The 19,544-nt window shown below is 41.5% G+C and overlaps 1 protein-coding gene across 1 annotated transcript in view; it reads left to right on the top strand.

Annotated features, from left to right (window-relative positions):
• The first annotated feature begins 3,307 nt into the window (after positions 1–3,307).
• The window catches only part of NRDE2 (NRDE-2, necessary for RNA interference, domain containing), a 56,438-nt gene continuing 40,201 nt past the window's right edge, over positions 3,308–19,544 (top strand). Inside the window, exons 1-2 of the mRNA XM_002920789.4 lie at positions 3,308–3,446; positions 18,299–18,407. Coding sequence (XP_002920835.1) covers positions 3,383–3,446; positions 18,299–18,407 — 173 coding nt within the window. The 5' untranslated portion in view covers positions 3,308–3,382. The remainder of the gene's footprint in view (positions 3,447–18,298; positions 18,408–19,544) is intronic.

The following is a 19,544-nucleotide window of genomic DNA, read 5'->3' as shown; positions in this document are numbered from 1 at the left end:
CAAAGTTCAATCATACTTTGAAACCATTTTTGGTTTATTGTAAGAAATCCCTGCCATAGGCACTGGAAATACCTAAAATCTGTAGAGTGAAATAATAACAATAACAAGAACAATAATACTACTAACAGTTAAAGTGAGCTGTTTCCATGTACTCTGGGGTGGGTTTTACTATGCAGAAAAGACTAGTCAAAATTTACTTTCAGTTTTAATGATAACAGAGTTTGCAAGGATCCAGCAAACTGTGGCCATGGGTCAAATTGACCCACTGCTGATTTGTATGGCCCATGGGTGAAGAATAGTTTTTACATTTATAGATGTTGGAAAAAATAGAAAGAAGAAGAATATTTTGTGACATGTGAAAATTGTATGAAATTCAGATTTCAATGTAGTTGCCACAGAGACCATATGTCCTGCTAAGTCTAAAATATTTGCTCTGTGACTCTTTTCAGAAAAAGTTTGCTGACTGCTGGTTTAAAAGGTTACTGTTTAATTTATTAAAACAACAAATTCAAAACCTTGTGTTCTTAAGCTTTTAAAAAACCAGGTGGTGGTTACACTTCTGTGAAACCACCACCACCACAATCAAGATATGGAACATTTCTATCACCCCCTGAGATTCTGCATGACTCCCATAGAATATCCCTCCCTCTGCTCCCACAGCCCTAGGCAACCACTGATCTGCTCTCTGTTACTATATATTAATTTGCATTTCCTAGAATTTTGTATAAATAGAACCATATGGTAAGTACTCTCGTACATGTCTGTCTGCCTGTTTTTACCCAGCGTACAGATTTTGAGATTCATTCATATTGTTGTATGTATCAGTAGTTTGTTCCCTTTAATTGTTATGCTTCTTTAAAAAGTAAGCTTTTTAATTTTTAGTTTAAAAATTCTGTATTATAGAACATTTCAACATTTCACCATAGAAGGCCAAATTGTACGTGTACACATTATTTTTCATGTACTTCAATACCTGTCAAACATTAATTTTTATAAAGCTAAACAATTATACTTGCACATATCGTAAGCTTTAAATTCTCTTTGATGTTCTGATACTCGGCCTAAACTTATTTCAACTAAAATCAGAGTTTTATATCAGTTACTCAATTATCCATTTTATTATTTTATTTTAGTTTTTTAAAGATATTTATTTATTTGAGAAAGAGTGAGACAGAGCACAGGCAGGGGGAGGGCCCAAGGGAGAGGGAGTAGCAGACTCTCCGTGGAGCAGGGAGACTGATGTGGGGCTCTGAGCCCAGGACCCTGGGAACATGACCTGAGACGAAGGCGGACACTTAACCGACTGACCCACCCAGGCGCCTCTTTTGTATTTTTTAAAAGTTACTTATTTTTTTAGTAATCTCCACACCCACTGTGAGGCTAAAACTCATGACTCTGAGATCAAGAGTCACATGCTTTTCCTACTGAGCCAACCAGGCACCCCTCGATTATACACTTTAAATTGTTCTTATAAGGAGGGTCTCTAAACCCAAATTCTCTTACACATTTGTAGCACAGAAAATATCTAACATGTCCAGATTCCTTCTGATTACAGAGCCGTTATGGTTTTGATTCTCCCAAACGTTCCATATTACTTGTTTTCCTGGAATAGAAAAATATGAAGCACTGGCCCAGACTGTCACCATCTCAGCTACGCGAAGTGATCTGCTAAGGAGGCAGATGCTGTCCCCACTAACGAAAGCAACTTAGAGCCAGAGATATTGGTAGAACCTGAATTTTTAAGGTGAGCTACCCCTACCATCATACCTCTCCTTTTCATAAACAATATTCAGAGGTCTCCAAAGCATAAAGGGTGTTCATTTTGGACTCACACAAGGTCTGCAGCTTTCTTGAGTCCACCCGTCCCTTGATTAGATTTGTAACTATTTGGTTTCTAATATATTTTCTATTTAACTCTAGAGATGTTTGAACTCCCTGGGATCCATAGAAATATATTTTCACTTATCTATTTTCACCTGCAAATACTAGAGTATGTATCTCTAATGTATAAAAGCTTTATTTTATTTATTATTTTTTTTTTGAAGTATGCTCCAAGTCCAGTGTGAGGCTTGAACTTATAACCCTAAGATCAAGAGTCACATGCCCTACTGACTGAGCCAGGAAGGCACCCTTATAAGAACTTCAAAAAGTAACTTTAGTGCCATTGGTTCATCTAACCAAATTAACAAGAATTAATTGATGCAATCTATTAATACTCTGTCCATCTCTTATTTCTCCATCTGTTTCAAAAAGATGTTTTTACAATGTCTAATCAGAATCATAACAAGGCCAAATATTGTATTTGGTTGATATGTCTCTAAAAGTCTTAATCTCTTGCAATCTTCTGTACCCTTGAAGCCATGGATTTTTTTTGAAGAAACTGGATTGTTTTCTGTAATTTCCCACATTCTGGCTTTGGCTGATGTTTCTAGGTGGTATGAACTCTAAATTTTCTTTATCTCCTATATTTCTAGTAGCAGGCTTGATTAGATTCAGATTCTTTCTTTTTTTTTTTTAAATCAAGAATACCTCATGGGTGGGTAAATATGTTCTCTAACTAGCAAAGACCTTTGAACCTGATAGGTTCTTTTGTATTGCTTAGTTCTTTTGTATTGCTTAGTTTTTTGGTTTTTTTTTTTTAAGAGTTTAAGTGAGGAGAGCTAGAGAGAGAGAGAGAGAGCGAGAGCATGTGCATAAGCAGGGGGAGCAGGAGAGGGAGAAGCAGACTCCCTGCTGAGCAGGGAGCCCGTGGACAGGATCCCAGACTCTGGGATCATGACCTCAGCCGAAAGCAACGGCTTAACCGACTGAGCCACCCAGGCCCCCGCTTAGGTGTGTTACATGGTAAACTGAAGTTCGGTCATCTCACGTGGCTTTGAGTTGGATCTGCAGTCACATCTCACATAATAGCTAACTTTTATCAAGTGCTTCCCATGGGTCAGGCTCAACAATTAGGCACCTTACTTAAAATGCTCATTTAATCTTATGAACATTTTGCAGAAGAGGAAACTGAAGCTTACAGAGTTTGATTACTTTGACCCAGTTAGCGATAGTGTGAGTTCAGGAGTCGAACTAGGATCCCGGCTCCTGCTACTTTCAACTTTCAACAATTCCACTTCGGGGTCTCTGCATTTTCCCGGTTCTCACCGAGCCTTCGGTTATCAATTACAGGAAAATGGCTCCGCCCCGCTCCTCCCTTCCCCTCCTCGCCCCGCCCAGTCCCCCGGTCAAGCCCCGGGGAGCGCGCGGATTAAAAAAACAAAAAAAACAAAAACAAAAAACCACACTTCCCAGAGTGCACCGCGAGCGCGAAGGCCTCACTACCGGCGTCCGCTCGCCGGCGCCATTTCTGTAGAGAGGAACGGCAGTGCGGCCTGTGATCATGGCGCTGTTCCCGGCGTTTGCCGGCATTGGTGAGGCTCCCAATAGCGGCAGCGCCAGGAAAGGTAAGCACACAAAAAGGACGGAGAAGGCACTTGGCGGGCATACAACGGAGTTTCTCGGTCCTAGGTCTCGGCCCTTGCCTTGGATTTGTTTATCCATTTGTATCCCAGAGTTCTCCGCGGCGTTGCAAAGGCTTCTGGGAAGGGCTCCTGGCCTCGTCCTGGCTTCTGCTTTAAGTTGTAGAGCAATGGACGGAGAGGGAGAGCCCCTGGGGCTGGGGCTTCGATATTGTCATGCTGTTGAACCCCATTCTTGCTCTGAGCCTCAGTTACTTCACCTGTGAAACGGAGATTATAGTACTCCACAATTCAAGGAGATTCCTGATCCAAATGCTGGGTGTTCTTACTACATGTCTCTTTCTTTCCCGTTTTACTTATTTCTGAACGGTTTAGTGGGTTCATAGCTTTGGGCAGACCTAAAGCTAGGGATTAGGATCCAGAGCCTAATCACAGTTTCTCTCCAGAGGGGCACAGATGCTGGGAATCAGAACTGTTATTGAGGGTCCCCAGGTGATGGCATTACATACTGTATTTAGCCTTAAACATCCCCAGGAGATCTGCATTATTAAAAAATTGAGACAGGGAATTGTCATTTAAAGTAATTAACCCTAGATCAGAACTTACGTGGCAGAATCCAGTTGTGTCTGGCACCTCTGTTATATCCTCTCACAGTTCCTACACTTCTTTTCTGATGATGTTCTTCATAATTTTGAGTAATTTCTTATATAATTACTGCAAGTTTTGGTTATCCTTTACTAGACTGTGACCTCCATGTGTTCAGGGACAATGTCTATACGTTGTAGCATACTGAGATCTGAGCACAGGTCCAGAATATAGATGTTCAATGAGTGCTGAATATACAGACTAATAATAGGCGATGTGGGAAACAAAGGCAGAAGAAAAATTATTAAATTTCCTTACCATCTACAGCCCGTTGACAAGTCCTTAAAACAGGCAGAGTGAAAATCCTTTAGGAACTCAGCTGCCTCAATGTTAATACTTTGCTAAAGGGCAAAAGGTCCTGGAAACCTTGCTTCCAAAATTCCTTAGAGACTTAGGCTATCCCTAACCCTCTCCCAACTTGAAAGTACATAATGGGCCACTCCTCGTGACCCTAGTGCAGCTCTTTCTGCCCATGGGTCCTGTCCCTGTGCTTTAATAAAACCACCTTTTTGCACGAAAGGCATTGCAAGAATTCTTTCTTGGCCCTCAGCTTCGAACTCTTGACGTCTTCCCTACATCAATAGGTATTTTTAAAAAATAACAAAAGGTAAGATGTTATAGATGTCACGGGTGAACTACAGGAATACTGACTTCTGGTGGGAGGTTCAAAGTAGGTTTATTTAGGAGATAACTTTGGTGATGGGTCTTGAAGAGGATAGGCTTTAGACAGATGGAGATAGTGGAAGGGCATTCCAAGGCCTTCAGAGACATACAGGGAAGAAATCATGTGACTGTGCAGAAAATTGTAAATAGGGGCGCCTGGGTAGCACAGTCGTTAGGCGTCTGCCTTCGGCTCAGGGCGTGATCCCGGCGTTCTGGGATCCAGTCCCACATCGGGCTCCTCCGCTGGGAGCCTGATTCTTCCTCTCCCTCTCCCCTGCTGTGTTCCCTCTCTCGCTGGCTGTCTCTGTCACATAAATAAATAAAATCTTAAAAAAAAAAAAAAAAGAAAATTGTAAATAGTCCAGTTTGTCTGGAAATCTAGAGGCGTAAAGGGAAAGCCTTGGGAAATACTGTTGGGACTGGTGGTGAGGGAGGGTAGTGACTTGAGTAACAGGCCGGGGGTTTATCCTTTATTTGGGTGGGGTGAAATGGAAAGTTTACAGGGGAGTGTCGCCCTTGTCATTTATCTTAACCAGTATTTATCGGACATTTTCTGGGTATTCAATGGCGGGATAATGTTTGTGGAAGAGTTTTTTATGAAGCACTGTATTTTTGAAAATTTAAACATTATCACTCAATGAAATTAACTATAATTCTTTAATATCATCTAATTTCTAGTCCGTGTTCAAATTTTCCAAGTTGTCTCAAAATTGGCCTCTTAATGCTGCTTCAGGTCAGGATCCCAAAAGGATACAACATTGTATTTTGTGGATACATCTCTTAGGTCTCATATGAAACAGTTTCTCCTTCCCCTCCATTTCCCCTTGTGATATATTTGTTGAGGAAAATGGGTCATTTGTCCTGTAGACATTTCCCACCAGATCCTCCTGGTGACATTTAGCATGCTTCTCTATCCCAGTATTTCCTGTGAGCTAGCAATTAGAGCTAGAAACTTAATTAGATTCAGGTGTAATTTTTTAAATTGAAAATACCTCGTCAGGGTATTTGCTGTTGACTCAAGTCAGGAGGATGTGCTGTCTAGTTTTTTTTTGGAAATGTTAAGATTGATCAGTGATTTCATGGTCAGCCCTGACTCCTCCATTACGAAGCTGCCCATCAATCTTTCACCTAATGATCTTTGCAGTCATTTATGACTATTGCTTAGAGTCATTATTTCATTGGGGTCACAAAATGGTTTTTTTCTAATTTTAACTTTCCTCCTATATCAGCATCAATTATTCTATAAACTTTCTGTCAACACTATTGGGGTACCCTGAAATAGAATTCAGGCAGAAAAGACAGGGTGAATGGTTGATTCTTTCCCTTTGTCTGAGTTCAGAAAATGAGTTGGGGTTCCCTGCAGCTTCTAGAGGTCTCCCTTCTCATTATGAACTCTCGAATTTTTAACACTTGTATTTCAATCCATTGCAGATACTATTTTTCTAATGCCCGAATTGTCCCATCTGTGGCTCTTGGGAGTCTGATTAAGTTTGGTGTGTGTCCTTTTGATGTTACCCAGATGTCTTCATTGCTTCCTTGTTTTCTGGCCTAAAAGGTGGCCAGAGCTCATCACTTACATGCTCCGTTAGGGCTTGGAATTGGCTGTTTCTCTAAAAACCATGGTTTGTTTTAGTGGAAGATGGTGTGGGAAGGTTAAAACCACAAGCTGGTGTCAGGAGTACTAATTGCACTGGGTTGTCATTACTTCTAGACACTTCGAGTGGTCAAAACCAGGAAGAGAGAAATACATCATGAATTCGTGATATTTCCAGGTCAAATTTAAGATTGTGAGATTTTTATTTAATTTCTTTTTATAATTTAATTTGTAATTTATATGTACATTTATAATTTAATATATTTCTTTCCTCTTATGCTAAAAATCTTAGTTCCTGGTGCACCTGGCTGGCTCAGTGAGTGGAGCCTATGACTCTTGATCTTGGGGTTGTAAGTTCAAGTCCTATGTTGAATGTGGAGATTACTTAAAAATAACATCTTAAAAAAAAAATCTTAATTCCTAATACCACCAGTACCATTGTGTATATGTTCAAAATAACAGTAGCAATATGATGAATACTAAATAGTTTAGTATTTTTTTTGTGGTTCTTTTTGTCCTTACGTCGTATCCTGCAGCAGATAGATCATCAAATGACTGTTTTAAAGTCACTTGAAATAATAATCTGTGTGGTCTTGTCAGCAGTTTGACATACAGTTACGTATATTTTCAATTTTTAGGGGCTGCTTTTTTCTTCTTTTTGAATTGACCCTGTTTTATAGTGTTATGAAACATTTGCATGGTTCTAAGGTTGAAAATGTAAACCAGGTAAAGGCTTTCCTTTCTGTTCCTCCAGCCTGTTACTTTCCTTTCTCTGTGGGTTAGAATTTTGATTAGTCGATGACAGCCTTCCACTTTTTTCTCCCTTAATATGAGTAACTACATTTCTTTTTTTTTTTTTTTTTAAAGATTTTATTTATTTATGGGACAGAGATAGAGACAGCCAGCGAGAGAGGGAACACAAGCAGGGGGAGTGGGAGAGGAAGAAGCAGGCTCATATCGGAGGATCCTGATATGGGGCTCGATCCCATAACGCCGGGATCACGCCCTGATCCGAAGGCAGACGCTTAACCGCCGTGCCACCCAGGCGCCCCCCGAGTAACTACATTTCTTTCTCTTTCTTAAATGCATACTGTTCTGCATTTTATTTTATTTTTTTTAAAGACTTCTTTATTTGAGAGAGAGCTGGAGCAAGCAGGGGGAGGGGCAGAGGGAGAGAGAATTCTGAAGCGGACTCCCTGCTGAGCACAGAGCCCAATGTGGGGCTCTATCTCAGGACCCTGAGACCATGACCTGAGCTGAAATCGAGAGTCGGACACTTAACCACCTGAGCCACCCACGAGCCCCACTGTTCTGCATTTTTAAAATTTTTTAATTTTATTTTTGAAGGATTTATTTATTTTAGAGAGAGAGAGCGTGAGGGGGGTCAGAGGGAGAATCTTTTCTTTTTTTTTTTTTTAAGATTTTATGTATTTGAGAGAGAGAGGCAGGCAGAGCGAGTTTGAGCAGGGGAGGGGCAGAGGGCCAAGCAGACTTCCCACTGAGTGAGGAGCTGGGTGTAGGGCTCAGTTAGGACCCTGAGGTCATGACCTGGGCTGAAGTCAGATGCTTAACTGACTGAGCCACCCAGGTGCCCCAGAGAGAGATAATCTTAAACAGACTCCCAGCTGAGTGCAGAGCCAGACGGGGCTTGATCTCCTGACCCTGAGATCACGGCCTGAGCTGAAATTAAAAGTGCCCCACCTGGGGCGCCTGGGTGGCACAGCTGTTAAGCGTCTGCCTTCAGCTCAGGGCGTGATCCCGGCGTTCTGGGATCGGGCCCCACATCAGGCTCTTCTGCTGTGAGCCTGCTTCTTCCTCTCCCACTCCCCCTGCTTGTGTTCCCTGTCTTGCTGGCTGTCTCTATCTCTGTTAAATAAATTTAAAAAAAAAATCTTAAAAAAAAAAAGTGCCCCACGTATTTTGCATTTTAGCTGAAATCCCAGAGATAACTCTATAGCCTGTGCACTCTATGGTATGCTATCTTCCTCATTTCTTTTGACTGATACACAGAACTCCCATCATGTGATGTCATTGGTTTATTCAGACAGTTCCCTATTACGAACATTTAAATTGTTTCCATTCTTCTCCCCTTACTGTACTTCTTTTAACACGTTACATTAGTTTCAGGTGTACAACATAGTGATTGAACAACTTTGTACCTTGTGCTGTGTGTACTCCATGCATAGCCATCATCTGTCACCACACTCCACTATTACAATATCATTGACTATTCCCTATGCTGTGCCTTTTATTCCTGTGATTTATTCATTACATCCGTGGAAGCCTGTGTCTCCCGCTCCTCTTCACCCATTTTGCCCATCCCCCGGCAGCCCATCAATTCTTTGTATTTATAAACGATCCTGCTGTTGGTTTATTCAGTTGTTTCGTAGGTTCTACCTATAAGTGAAGTCGTGTGGTATTTTTGTTTCTCTGACTTCTCTTAGCATAATACCCTTTTAGGTCCATTCATTTATGTTATCACAAATGGCAAGATAACCATCCTTTTTTGGCTGAGTAATATTCCATATTATTTATATTTTTATATACATATCACATCTTTTTTACTGATTCATCTATTGATGGACACTTGGGCTGCTTCCATATCTTGGCTATTGTAAATAATGCTGTGGGAAACATAGGGATGCAGATATCTTTTCGATTTTGGGGAGGTAAATACCCAGGAGTAGAATTGTTGAATCATATGGTATTTCTGTTTTTAATTTTTTGAGGAATCTTCATACTGTTTTCCGTAGTAGTTGTACCAGTTTGCATTCCCACCGACCGTGCACAGATGTTCCCTTTTTCCACATCCTTGCCAACACTTGTTATTTCTTGCCTTTTTTGATTTTAGCCATTCTGACAGGTGTGAGGTGATCTGTCATTGTGGTTTTGATTTGCATTGCCCTGACGAGGCGTGATGTTGAGCATCTTTTCATGTGAGAGAGTGAGAGCATGAGCAGGGAGGAGAGGGAGAAGCAGGCTTCCTGCTAAGCAGGGAGCTTGACGTGGGACTTGATCCCAGGACCCTGAGATCATGACCTGAGCTGAAGGCAGAGGCTTCACCGACTGAGCCGCCCAGGTGCCCCACACACTACATTTTTATCTTCTCATCTGTTGATGGGACGTTTAAGTGCTTTCATACCTTGGCTCTTGTAAATAATGCTGCCGTGGATATAGAGGTGCGTATACTGTTTTGCGTTAGTGTTTTCATTGTCTTAGAATAAATACCCAGAAGTGGCATTGCTGGATCATACGGTATTTATATTTTTTATTTTTTGAGGAGCCTCCGTACTGCTTTCCACAGTGGCTGTACCAGTTTGCATTCCCACCAACAGTGCACAAGGGTTGTTTTTTTTTTTTTTCTCCACATCCTCGCCAACACTTATTTCTTGTTTTGATTTTAGCCGTTCCAGCAGGCATGAGGTGATAGCTCATTGTGGTTTTGGTTTGCATTTCCCCGATGGTGAGTGGTGTTGACCATCTTTTCACATGTCAGTTGGCCATCTGTATGTCTTTGGAGAAATGTCTGTTTAGGTCCTCTGCTCAGTTTTTAATTGGATTGTCTTATGGGTATTGAGTTGTATGAGTTCTTTATGTACCTTGGATACTAACACCTTATTAAATATATCATTTGCAAATATCTTCTCCCATTCAGTAGGTTTCCTTTTTGGTTTTTGGATGGTTTCCTTTGCTGAGCAAAAGGTTTTTAGTTTGAGGTAGTGCCAGTTGTTTATTTTTGCTTTTGTTGCCCGTGCCTGATGAGACAGGTCCAGAGAAATATTGCTAAGACTGATGTCCAAGAGTTTAGTGCCTACGTTTTCTTTTAGGAACTTTGTGGTTTCATTTCTTACATTTAAGTGTTTAACCCATTTTGAATTTATTTTGTGTATGGTAAGACAGTGACCCAGTTTCATGCTTTTGCATGTAGCTATCCAGTTTTCCCAACCATTTATTGAAGAGACTGTCTTTTCCTCATTGACTGTTCTTGGCTCCTTTGTTGTAGATTAAATGAGCATATAAATGTGGATTTATTTCTAGACTCTTTATTCTGTCTCATTGATCTACGTGTCTGTTCTTGTGCCAGTACCGTACTGTTTTGGTTATTATAGCTTTGAAGTATAATTTGAAATATGGGAGTGTGATACTTCCATCTTTGTTTTTCTTTCTCAAGATAGCTTTGTCTCGGGGCGCCTTGGTGGCATAGCGGTTAAGCATCTGCCTTCGGCTCAGGGTGTGATCCCAGCATTATGGGATCGGGCCCCACATCAGGCTCCTCTGCTATGAGCCTGTTTCTTTCTCTCCCACTCCCCCTGCTTGTGTTCCCTCTCTCGCTGGCTGTCTCTATCTCTGTCAAATAAATAAATAAAATCTTTAAAAAAAAAAAGATTGCTTTGGCTTTTGTGGTTCATACAAATTTTAGGATTACTTTGTTTTAGTTATGTGAAAAATGCCATTGGTATTTTGATAGGGATTGCATTGGATCTTGTAGATTGCTTTGGGTAATATGGACATGTTAACAATATTAATTCTTCTAGTACATGAGCATAGTATATCTTTTATACCATTTATTTGTGTCATCCTCAGTTTCTTTCCTCAATGTATTACAGTTTTTGGAGTGCCAGTCTTTCACTTCCTCGGTTAAATTTATTCCTGGTATCTTATTTCTGATGCAGTTGTAGATGGGATTGTTTTCTTACTTTCTCTTTCTGATAGTTTGTGATTAGTGTATGGAAACACATGAGATTTCTTTATATTTTTGTATCCTGCAATTTTACCAAATTCATTTATTCTAAAAGTTTTTTTGTGGAGTCATTAGGGTTTTCTGTATATAGTATCATGTCATCTCCAAGCAGTGACGATTTTACTTATTCTTTTACTAATTTGGATGCCTTTTATTCCTCGTCTGGTTGCTGTGGCCAGGACTTCTAGTACTGTGTTGAATTAAAGTGGCAAGAGTGGGCATCCTTGGCTTACTCCTGATCTCAGAGAAAGGGCTTTCAGTTTTTCACCATTGAGTATAATACTGGCTGTGCATTTGTCCTGTATGGCCTTTATTATGTTGAGGTATATTCTCTTTATACCCACTTTGCTGGGAGTTTTTATCATGAATGGATATTGAACTTTGTCAAATGCCTTTTCTGCATGTATTGAGGTGGTATGATTTTTATCCTTTATTTTGTTAATGTGTATCATGTTGATTGATTTGTGGATTGTGAACCAACCCTGGAATAAATCCCACTGATCATGGTGTAGGATCCTTTTAATGTACTGTTGAGTTCAGTTTGCTCATGTTTTGTTGAGCCAGTTAACTCTTAAATTCATTAGTTTACCCCTGTTTTTACTGCCACTTCCCAGTTTTGCCCATCATCACCCTCTGGATGGACCACAGCCTCTTAAACAGTCTCGCCGTCTTCAGTCCCACCTTCACTCCCTGAACCACTCTCCACACTGTAGGTGGAATGTTAAAGTACATTTATCTAAAAACACCACGTGCCGTTCACTGGTATAAATGCTTTACAAATTTTTTTTAAAAAAGATTTTATTTATTTATTCGACAGAGATAGAGACAGCCAGCGAGAGAGGGAACACAAGCAGGGGGGAGTGGGAGAGGAAGACAGGCTCATAGCGGAGGAGCCTGACGTGGGGCTCGATCCCATAACGCCGGGATCACGCCCTGAGCTGAAGGCAGACGCTTAACTGTTGTGCCACCCAGGCATCCCAATGCTTTACACATTTTAACTCACTGAATCATAAACCTATGAAGTTGGTACTATTATCTGCATTTTTTTCTTTTTTAAGATTTTATTTATTTATTTTGGCGGGGGGGAGAGAGAGAGAGAGAGAGAAAGAGAAAGAGAAAACACAAACCAGGGGAATGGCAGGCAGAGGGAGAGGAGAAGCAGGCTCCCCGCTGAGCAGAGAGCCTGATGGGGGGCTCGATCCCAGGACTCTGGGATCATGACCTGCACCAAAGGCAGATGCTTAACCAAGAGCCACCCAGGCACCCCTGTTTGCATTTTTGAGGAGGAGGAAGTGGAGTCACAGAGCGGATAAGTAACCTGTGTGTGGTCACGTGGCTGGTGGGCCTCAGAACTAGGATCTGAGCTCAGGCAATTCAGCTTCAGAACGTGTGCCCTTGAATACTACTCTTCGCTGCTGGTCTTCGGAATCCTAGATCTGACTTGGTCTCTCTTGTTCAGAGCTCTTGAGTGTCTGTCTGTTGCTCTTAAGGTAAGCCCACACTCTCCAGCTTCATTCTGCCCCTACTTGCTCTCCCTCCCTGTGGTCCAGACATAACAGCTTCCTGCTGTTTTCCAGAGCCCTGCTTTTCCACTTTCAAACCTTTGTACCAGCCGTTTCTTCTGCCTAGACTCTCCCTAGGAGCAGATTAGCCTCACCCCTTGTCCTTGAGGTCTTAACCGAGACGTTCTCCCAGGCAGCTTCCTCTGACCCATACCTGGTTAGGGTGATGTGCTCTCATAGACCCTGTGCATTTTCTTTATCTTGACGTCTGTCACATTGCGTGTAAGTGACTGCCAGTGTCTCAGTGCCCTAGGGTCAGTTTGGGTTTGTCTTATTTGCTGTGTGTTCCTAGCTCCTAGAACAGTGCCTGGCTTTCAGTAAGAAAAAAACCAAAAACATGCTGAGTGAAAGAAAAGAAAGAGACCCTGAGATTGAGTATTTTGTTAAGAGTTGCACAACCAGTAAACAGTAAAGCCAGTATTTGAACACAGGTCCTTGTGGCTCGGAAACTTGTGTTCTAAATCACACTGTAATATTAGAACGTTGGGGTTTGGACTGTTTAAACATTACTTTTGGGATCCCTGGGTCTCTTCAAATTGTAGGTTAACACCGTAGAGAGGCTGACTTTGGCTGGGTACTCTGTAATCACCATCTTAAAAGCAGTTCTTAGTCACGTTTGCTGATGCTTTCTGTACAAATGTTTGTGCGCTCAGTTTCCTTGTCAGAAAATAAGATTTCGATCAAAATGAAGGGCTTGGCTTGCTCTTATTAAAGGAACAATTCCCTTCTCTAATACATATGCTAATTGATTACACTCAACCTTAGACATATCTTTTGAATTATTCCTGGAGGGGTGGTGCTCTCCGGAGTTCACAGAAACCAGTAATCAGTGCTATTTTGTTGTAATGGTAATGGGGAAGGGGTGAACTGGGATATTTTATCCAATTGCGATTCAAAAAAAATTTTTTTAATTTAAACTGATTCATGGCGATTTCTTCATCCCTCTATCCAGTGGAATTGAATTAAAGCATTTTCACTATCGATGGTGAAATAGCATGATATAATAAACTTATAAAAAGCATGTTAACTTATAGATGATTCACTATATAATTTTCTGTAAAATTACACATGCTGTGGTTTTTCCAGATATCTACCTGATTTTTGTTAGGCGGGAGTTCTAAAGTGGTTTTCTGCCTGATACTTCTGCCCTTCCTTTCTTAGGGGTGGGTGTGTGTGTGTGTGTGTGTGTGTGTGTAGCCGAGTGCTCATTTCCAGGCAGGTTCAACCTGTGGTTATTTACTAACCTGACGGACAAAAGGTTTGTCAGCCAGTCACCTTCTCTATCTAAACCCTAGGCATGTTGTATCCTGCTCGTCCTCTCTGTACTATGTTACGTCCTGCTTGGTATTGACACAATGATCTAAATACATATTTGATTTCTATCAAAGGGACTTATAGATCGTGTGAGCATGTAGGTAAATATAGAAAAAAAAAAACTTTGCAGTCTGATTAATAAAGTATCCTTTAATCTCAAACAGTGTTCTCCAGGATTCCATGTAACCACAATTTAATAATCTACGTGTACTATGTAAACTGTTAAGGTTATGATTCAGTATAAATTCCACATGAGCAGAGACCTGGCCTGCCCTATTCACACTACCCCCAAAGCCTGGGATGTGCCTGGGCACATAGTAGGTATTCAGTACTGTTTTCTTTAATGCTTAAATCTCCCTTTACAGTGAAGACTGGAAGAATGAAAACAGTTGTATTTATACCTAGATAATGGTATGCTTTTGCTGATCTCAGATTCCTTCAGTTTAGTAAATTAGGTGCTGGGGATACAATGATACGAAGTTATGGCTCAGATCCTCAGTCATTTTATTTATTCAAAAATATTTATTGATTCCAGTTACTTTGTGCCAAGGCACTGTGCTAGGGGTCGGGAATACAGGAGTGAGTAGTCGTGACCTCTGCCCTCATGTTGCATTTAGTTTAGAAAGGAAGGAATAGGAGGAGGGTAGGTGAGCTGGAAACTTGGCTGCAAGAATGGTGAAGCAATTTGCTGTATTTGTTTGGCTGGCAAAATATTTTTCTTTGTCTTTTTCTTTTTTCCACTCTGACTCCCTACAGTGTCAGAATAATCATTACTACTCTGGTCCCTATGAGAATTTGAGTTGTTGACCTTTGCCTTAGAATAAAGTAGGAAGACTGCCATGCAGATAATGAGATTATGACGTGGACATTGCCATGATAGCCCGGTGTACCAGGTGCAGGGAGACTTCAGGAAAGCCAGCGCCTTAGTTGAGGGAGTGAAGAGTAGCACCATAGTGTGGTGGAGAGGCTGGACGGAGGGCACAGGTCCGGGTTCAGGTGTGTGCCCTTGGCCCGCCCATCACCGAACTTCTTTGGGCCTCCTGCTATTGATCTGTGATCGAGGGGGTGGTGGTCCATCTGTTTTCCGGAGAGCCTTCTCAGAGCCATCCCCTCCCTCCGGACCCCCAGGAGCAGCCCCGCTTCTGCTCCTCTGCATATTGGGCTTCTCTGAAAGATTTTGTTTGAACGGTGTTTTCTTTGGCTAAGAAGAGTTTTAAAATCTCTAGACTAGATGATCTCCAAAATTCCTGCATGCCTATCATCCCATGATGGTTACTTCTGACGCTCCATGTTCACTGCTCATGTGCTACCAGGGGGAGAAAAAGCAGCAGCAGTAACTTCTTGTCAGGTGCAAATACCCTCTGCTCTAACAAAAGGTCATTTGATTGAGATGAAGGTCACAGAGAAGGTCAGTGATGATTTGGGTTGGAACTCTAAGCGTTTTAGTTCTGTATACACTACTCTTTTTCCACACTGGGTCTCATGGCAAAGTCTTAATTGCTTCCTTAAAAACCCTTGTTCTTGTACTTTCTGAAGGACTCCTGAGAGTCCCACACTTTGTTGTTTTGACATCTGGGTTTCCTTATATTTCCTCCAAGCTGTCCTCACTATCCAGAGTGTTTATGGAAAAGTATACTGGAATCGTTTGAGAGCACCTCTCCTTGCATATTGTTTGTTCCATCTTTTCTCACTTTTCCTTTGTTCATGAGAAAATCCAATTATTGTGGAAATAATCATGATCTCTGAGCAGTAGGAACCATTGTCACATACCTCTTGCTAGGAATTAGACCCAAGGGAAGGGAGCCAACCTCAGAAAGACAAAGACAGTGGAAGAAAGATGGCCTGAACAGTTGTTTAGCTCTCACTGGGTATGACCTTACAAATTGCTAAATTCCTTTGAGCCTTAGTCTCCTCTTCTATACAGTGGAGATCATAATACCTCCCATGGAGGAGGGTTTTGGTGCTTAAAAGGGGGGTAGGGATGTAAAGTGCTTTACCTGGTGTTTGGCCTGCAGTAGGCACTTAATGAGTTAGAATCCCTCTCTTCTTTCCTTTTTCCCTTTTTTTTTTAAGATTTATTTGAGAGAGAAAGCATGTGTATGTGCGTGTGTGCACATGAGCATGGGGTGGGGAGGGTTGGGTAGGGCAGAGGGAGAGGGAGAGAGAATCTCAGGGAGACTCCCTACTGAGCACTGGGCTCCATCCCATGACTCTGAGATCATGACCTGAGCCAAAATCAAGAGTTGGGCACTCAACTGAGCCACCCAGGCTCCCCTCCCTTTTCTTTTAATGTACCTTTCCTCCTTAGGCATTTTCCTGCCTGCCTCCCTCCCTCCCCTCGTTTCCACAAATATTTATTGAACTCTTCCTGACCCAAGCCAGGCGTTGCTCACGGATACAACAGGGAGTCCACCAAAGTATCTGTCATCACGGAGCACACGTTTCAGCGTCTCCTCCTCACTAGGATGCAGGAATCATCAGGGACTAAAACAGAACATGTAAAGCCCCCTTCCAGCACAATTCTAAAAAGGCAACCCAATTAAGAAATGGGCAGAGGATCTGACTATTACTGTTCAAATATGAATGACCAATAAACACATGAAAAGGTGCTTCACACCATTAGTGACCAGGGAAGTGGAAACCAAAAACACAGTGAGAAGAGACATCACACCCGGTAGGACAACCCAGTAATCTGCAACACAGACACTAACAAGTTGCCAAGGATTTGGAGAAGTCAGAATCTTTATATGCTGTTATTGGGAATGTAAAGGGGTGTAGCCAGTTTGGAAAAACAGTCTGGCATTTCCTTAAAATGCCGAACATGACCCAGTGTTTCTCCTGGATGTCTAGCCAAGAGCAGTGAAAACATACGTCCATATAAAAACTTATACATGAATGTTCACAGCAGCATTGTTCATAATAACCAAAATGAGGCCCAAGGGTCCACCGGCCGATGAATGGACAAAATGTGGGCTATCCATACAATGGCATGTTATTTGGCAACAAGAAGGAATGGAGCACGGGTACATGCTACAGCACGGATGAACCTTGGACACATCATGCCGAGTGAAAGAAGCCAGTTACAAAAGACTGAATTGTATGATCTCATTTATATTCAGTGTCCCAAACTGGCGAATCTGGGGAGACAGATAAGTGGTTGCCTGGGGTGGGGGAGCCGGCAATGAGTGATGGTAACTGAGAATAGGTATGGGGTTTCCTTTGGGGATGGTGAAAATGCTCCAAGATTATTTCACGGTGACAGTTGCACAATTCTGTTGTTTGTTTGTTTGTTTTTAAGTAAATTCTGTGCCCCACGTGGGGCTTGAACTCATGACTTCAAGATCAACAGTCGCATACTCCACCGACCGAGCCAGCTAGGAGTCCTGTACAATTCTAAATATACTAAAAACCAATGGTTGTACATTTTAAATGGCTGAACCTTATGGTATTTAGATTATATCCCAGTATGACCGTTAAGAAGTGCAGTTACCCTTCTGTCTTCCAGCTTCATCCATGTCATGGGTGCCGTGGCCCTTATCTTAGAACAAAACAGGACCACATCCAAACCCCTCCTGGGGCCCCCTTGCTACCACCATCCACCATCCCATGGCTTTTTCCTTTCCCTGACAGTTAAGACTCCTAAAAGGTTAGAAAATAAGTAATTTAGAAAGAGTTCATTCCAGAGGAGTTAGGAATTAATGGATAAGCAGAAAGAAGAAACATTTTGGACATTTAATCTCACCACCCGGAGATAATCGTTATTAACATTTTATGTCATTTTACTGTTAGCAAAGTTGATACCCCGTGTTTTTATTTTCAAAGAGGAGTGCTGATATAAGGAAAGGCTTATGTTAAGTTACTGAGAACGAAATATATTTTGAAGAAAGATATCTTAATCTTTTTTAGCAATATTAAACATGGAGAGCTTTTGTGCATGATTTGATTTTTAAGCTTTTTGGAATCGTTTGCATCAGATTTGAGGTTATTAAACCCTAGTGCTTTGGACACATCCCTGCTCCCCAGAGTGTATGGAATCTGGGAAGCCGTGTTGCTTTTTAAGCCACACTTGCTGTGTTGGCTTTTGCCGAAGCCGCAGCCTGATTGCGCAAGAGGATTTCAGTCTTAAATATTTTCGAGTATGTTAAAGCCCCGTGCCCTGTGGAGTAAAAATCTCACAGATTCCCTTCGGCTTCTGCGGACCGTCTGGCTGACCCTGGCCGGGAATTAGGGTGTCAGCTGGTAAGGTGGATTTCCCGCTTCCAAAATCACATTGAGCTAATTTCACTGATCTTTTTTTCCTGCCCTTTTGCTTGTGCAGAATTAGACTGGCTGAGCAACCCGAGCTTCTGTGTCGGAGCCATAGCCTCTCTGAGCCAACAACCTGAAGAGGCCACTGCCCTGCTGTCTGAAGGGTCGCCGCTGACGAGGTCGTTTTTCCGAAAGATGGGTTTTTAGTTTTTGTCCTTGTGTTGTCTGTCCCTGGGTTCAAATAACGCTCCTTAGAAAACCCTGTGATAAAAGAGCGAATTACAACTTTTTTTTTTTTACTTGAACTAATGAGGCGCTCTTTGTTTTTCCTTACCTCACTCATAGATCTTTCCTCTTTTCCCCCTTTGCATTTCGTAGCGGCAAGTGCGTGACCCAGCGCCAATAACAAGGCCACCAGGGAACTGGCCCCATGTGATTCAAGTTGAGTCACTTGACTAACCCCCTTAGTAGCCTTTAGAATATTGTAACTCCGATGTTCCCTCAAGTTGCGTGTTCACCATTTTTGGAAAAATAGAAGCTGGTGTGATAGAACATTGGGTAAAATCTCATGAAAATTTTGGGGACAGCAGAACGGGGCACATCTGTACCAAGCTTTGAAAGAAACTGTGGTAGAGCATCGAATTAAGAAGTGAGTCCTCTCGCAGATATGGACTAGGTATTTTCATTAAGATGAGGAGCCCTGGGAAGGCAGTCTTCCGAAAGTGCAAGAAACCTTTGGAAATGGATGCTAGTTGGTGCCTGAGAGAGAGTTGTCCTTTAGATATTTCAGTAATGCAGAAGGGCTCATCATAGCCTTTAAAAACAAGGACCAGAATTAAACCCTTTTTTTAAAAAAAATTTTTGTCATTAAGGACGTGCTGCCCTAATATGTGGGACTGAAAATAAATCCTTTATGACATTGCTTCAGAAAAAAGTGTATTTGTTTATAATAATATTTTTTATTATATTATGTTAGTCACCATACAGTACATCCCTAGTTTTTGATGTAAAGTTCCATGATTCATTACTTGAAAGAAAATACTATAGTTGATAAAATAACTGGTAGATTATTTTCATTTAAAAATGTACAAATGTGAAAGCCTAGGTTTAGAAGCTATTCAAATTAGAATTTCTTCACCTACTATTGTTTTAGATCTAATTCTTTTTTTTTTTTTTTTCCTGGTGGGGGGAGGTCCAACTCTTAAATCCTTAAGGGGAGTTGTGGTTTAGGAAGGCACTGTATAAATATACGGCCAAACAGTAAGCCCCTGTGGGCATTTCTGGAATCCCCTTTTACACATTTGTTCGCTTCTTTA

The sequence above is a fragment of the Ailuropoda melanoleuca genome, chromosome 14 (genome assembly GCF_002007445.2).
Source record: "Ailuropoda melanoleuca isolate Jingjing chromosome 14, ASM200744v2, whole genome shotgun sequence".
In the NCBI taxonomy this organism is placed as follows: Eukaryota; Metazoa; Chordata; class Mammalia; order Carnivora; family Ursidae; genus Ailuropoda; species Ailuropoda melanoleuca.
The sequence above is the reverse complement of the archived record's forward strand: the minus strand, read 5'-3'. Positions and strand labels throughout refer to the sequence as shown.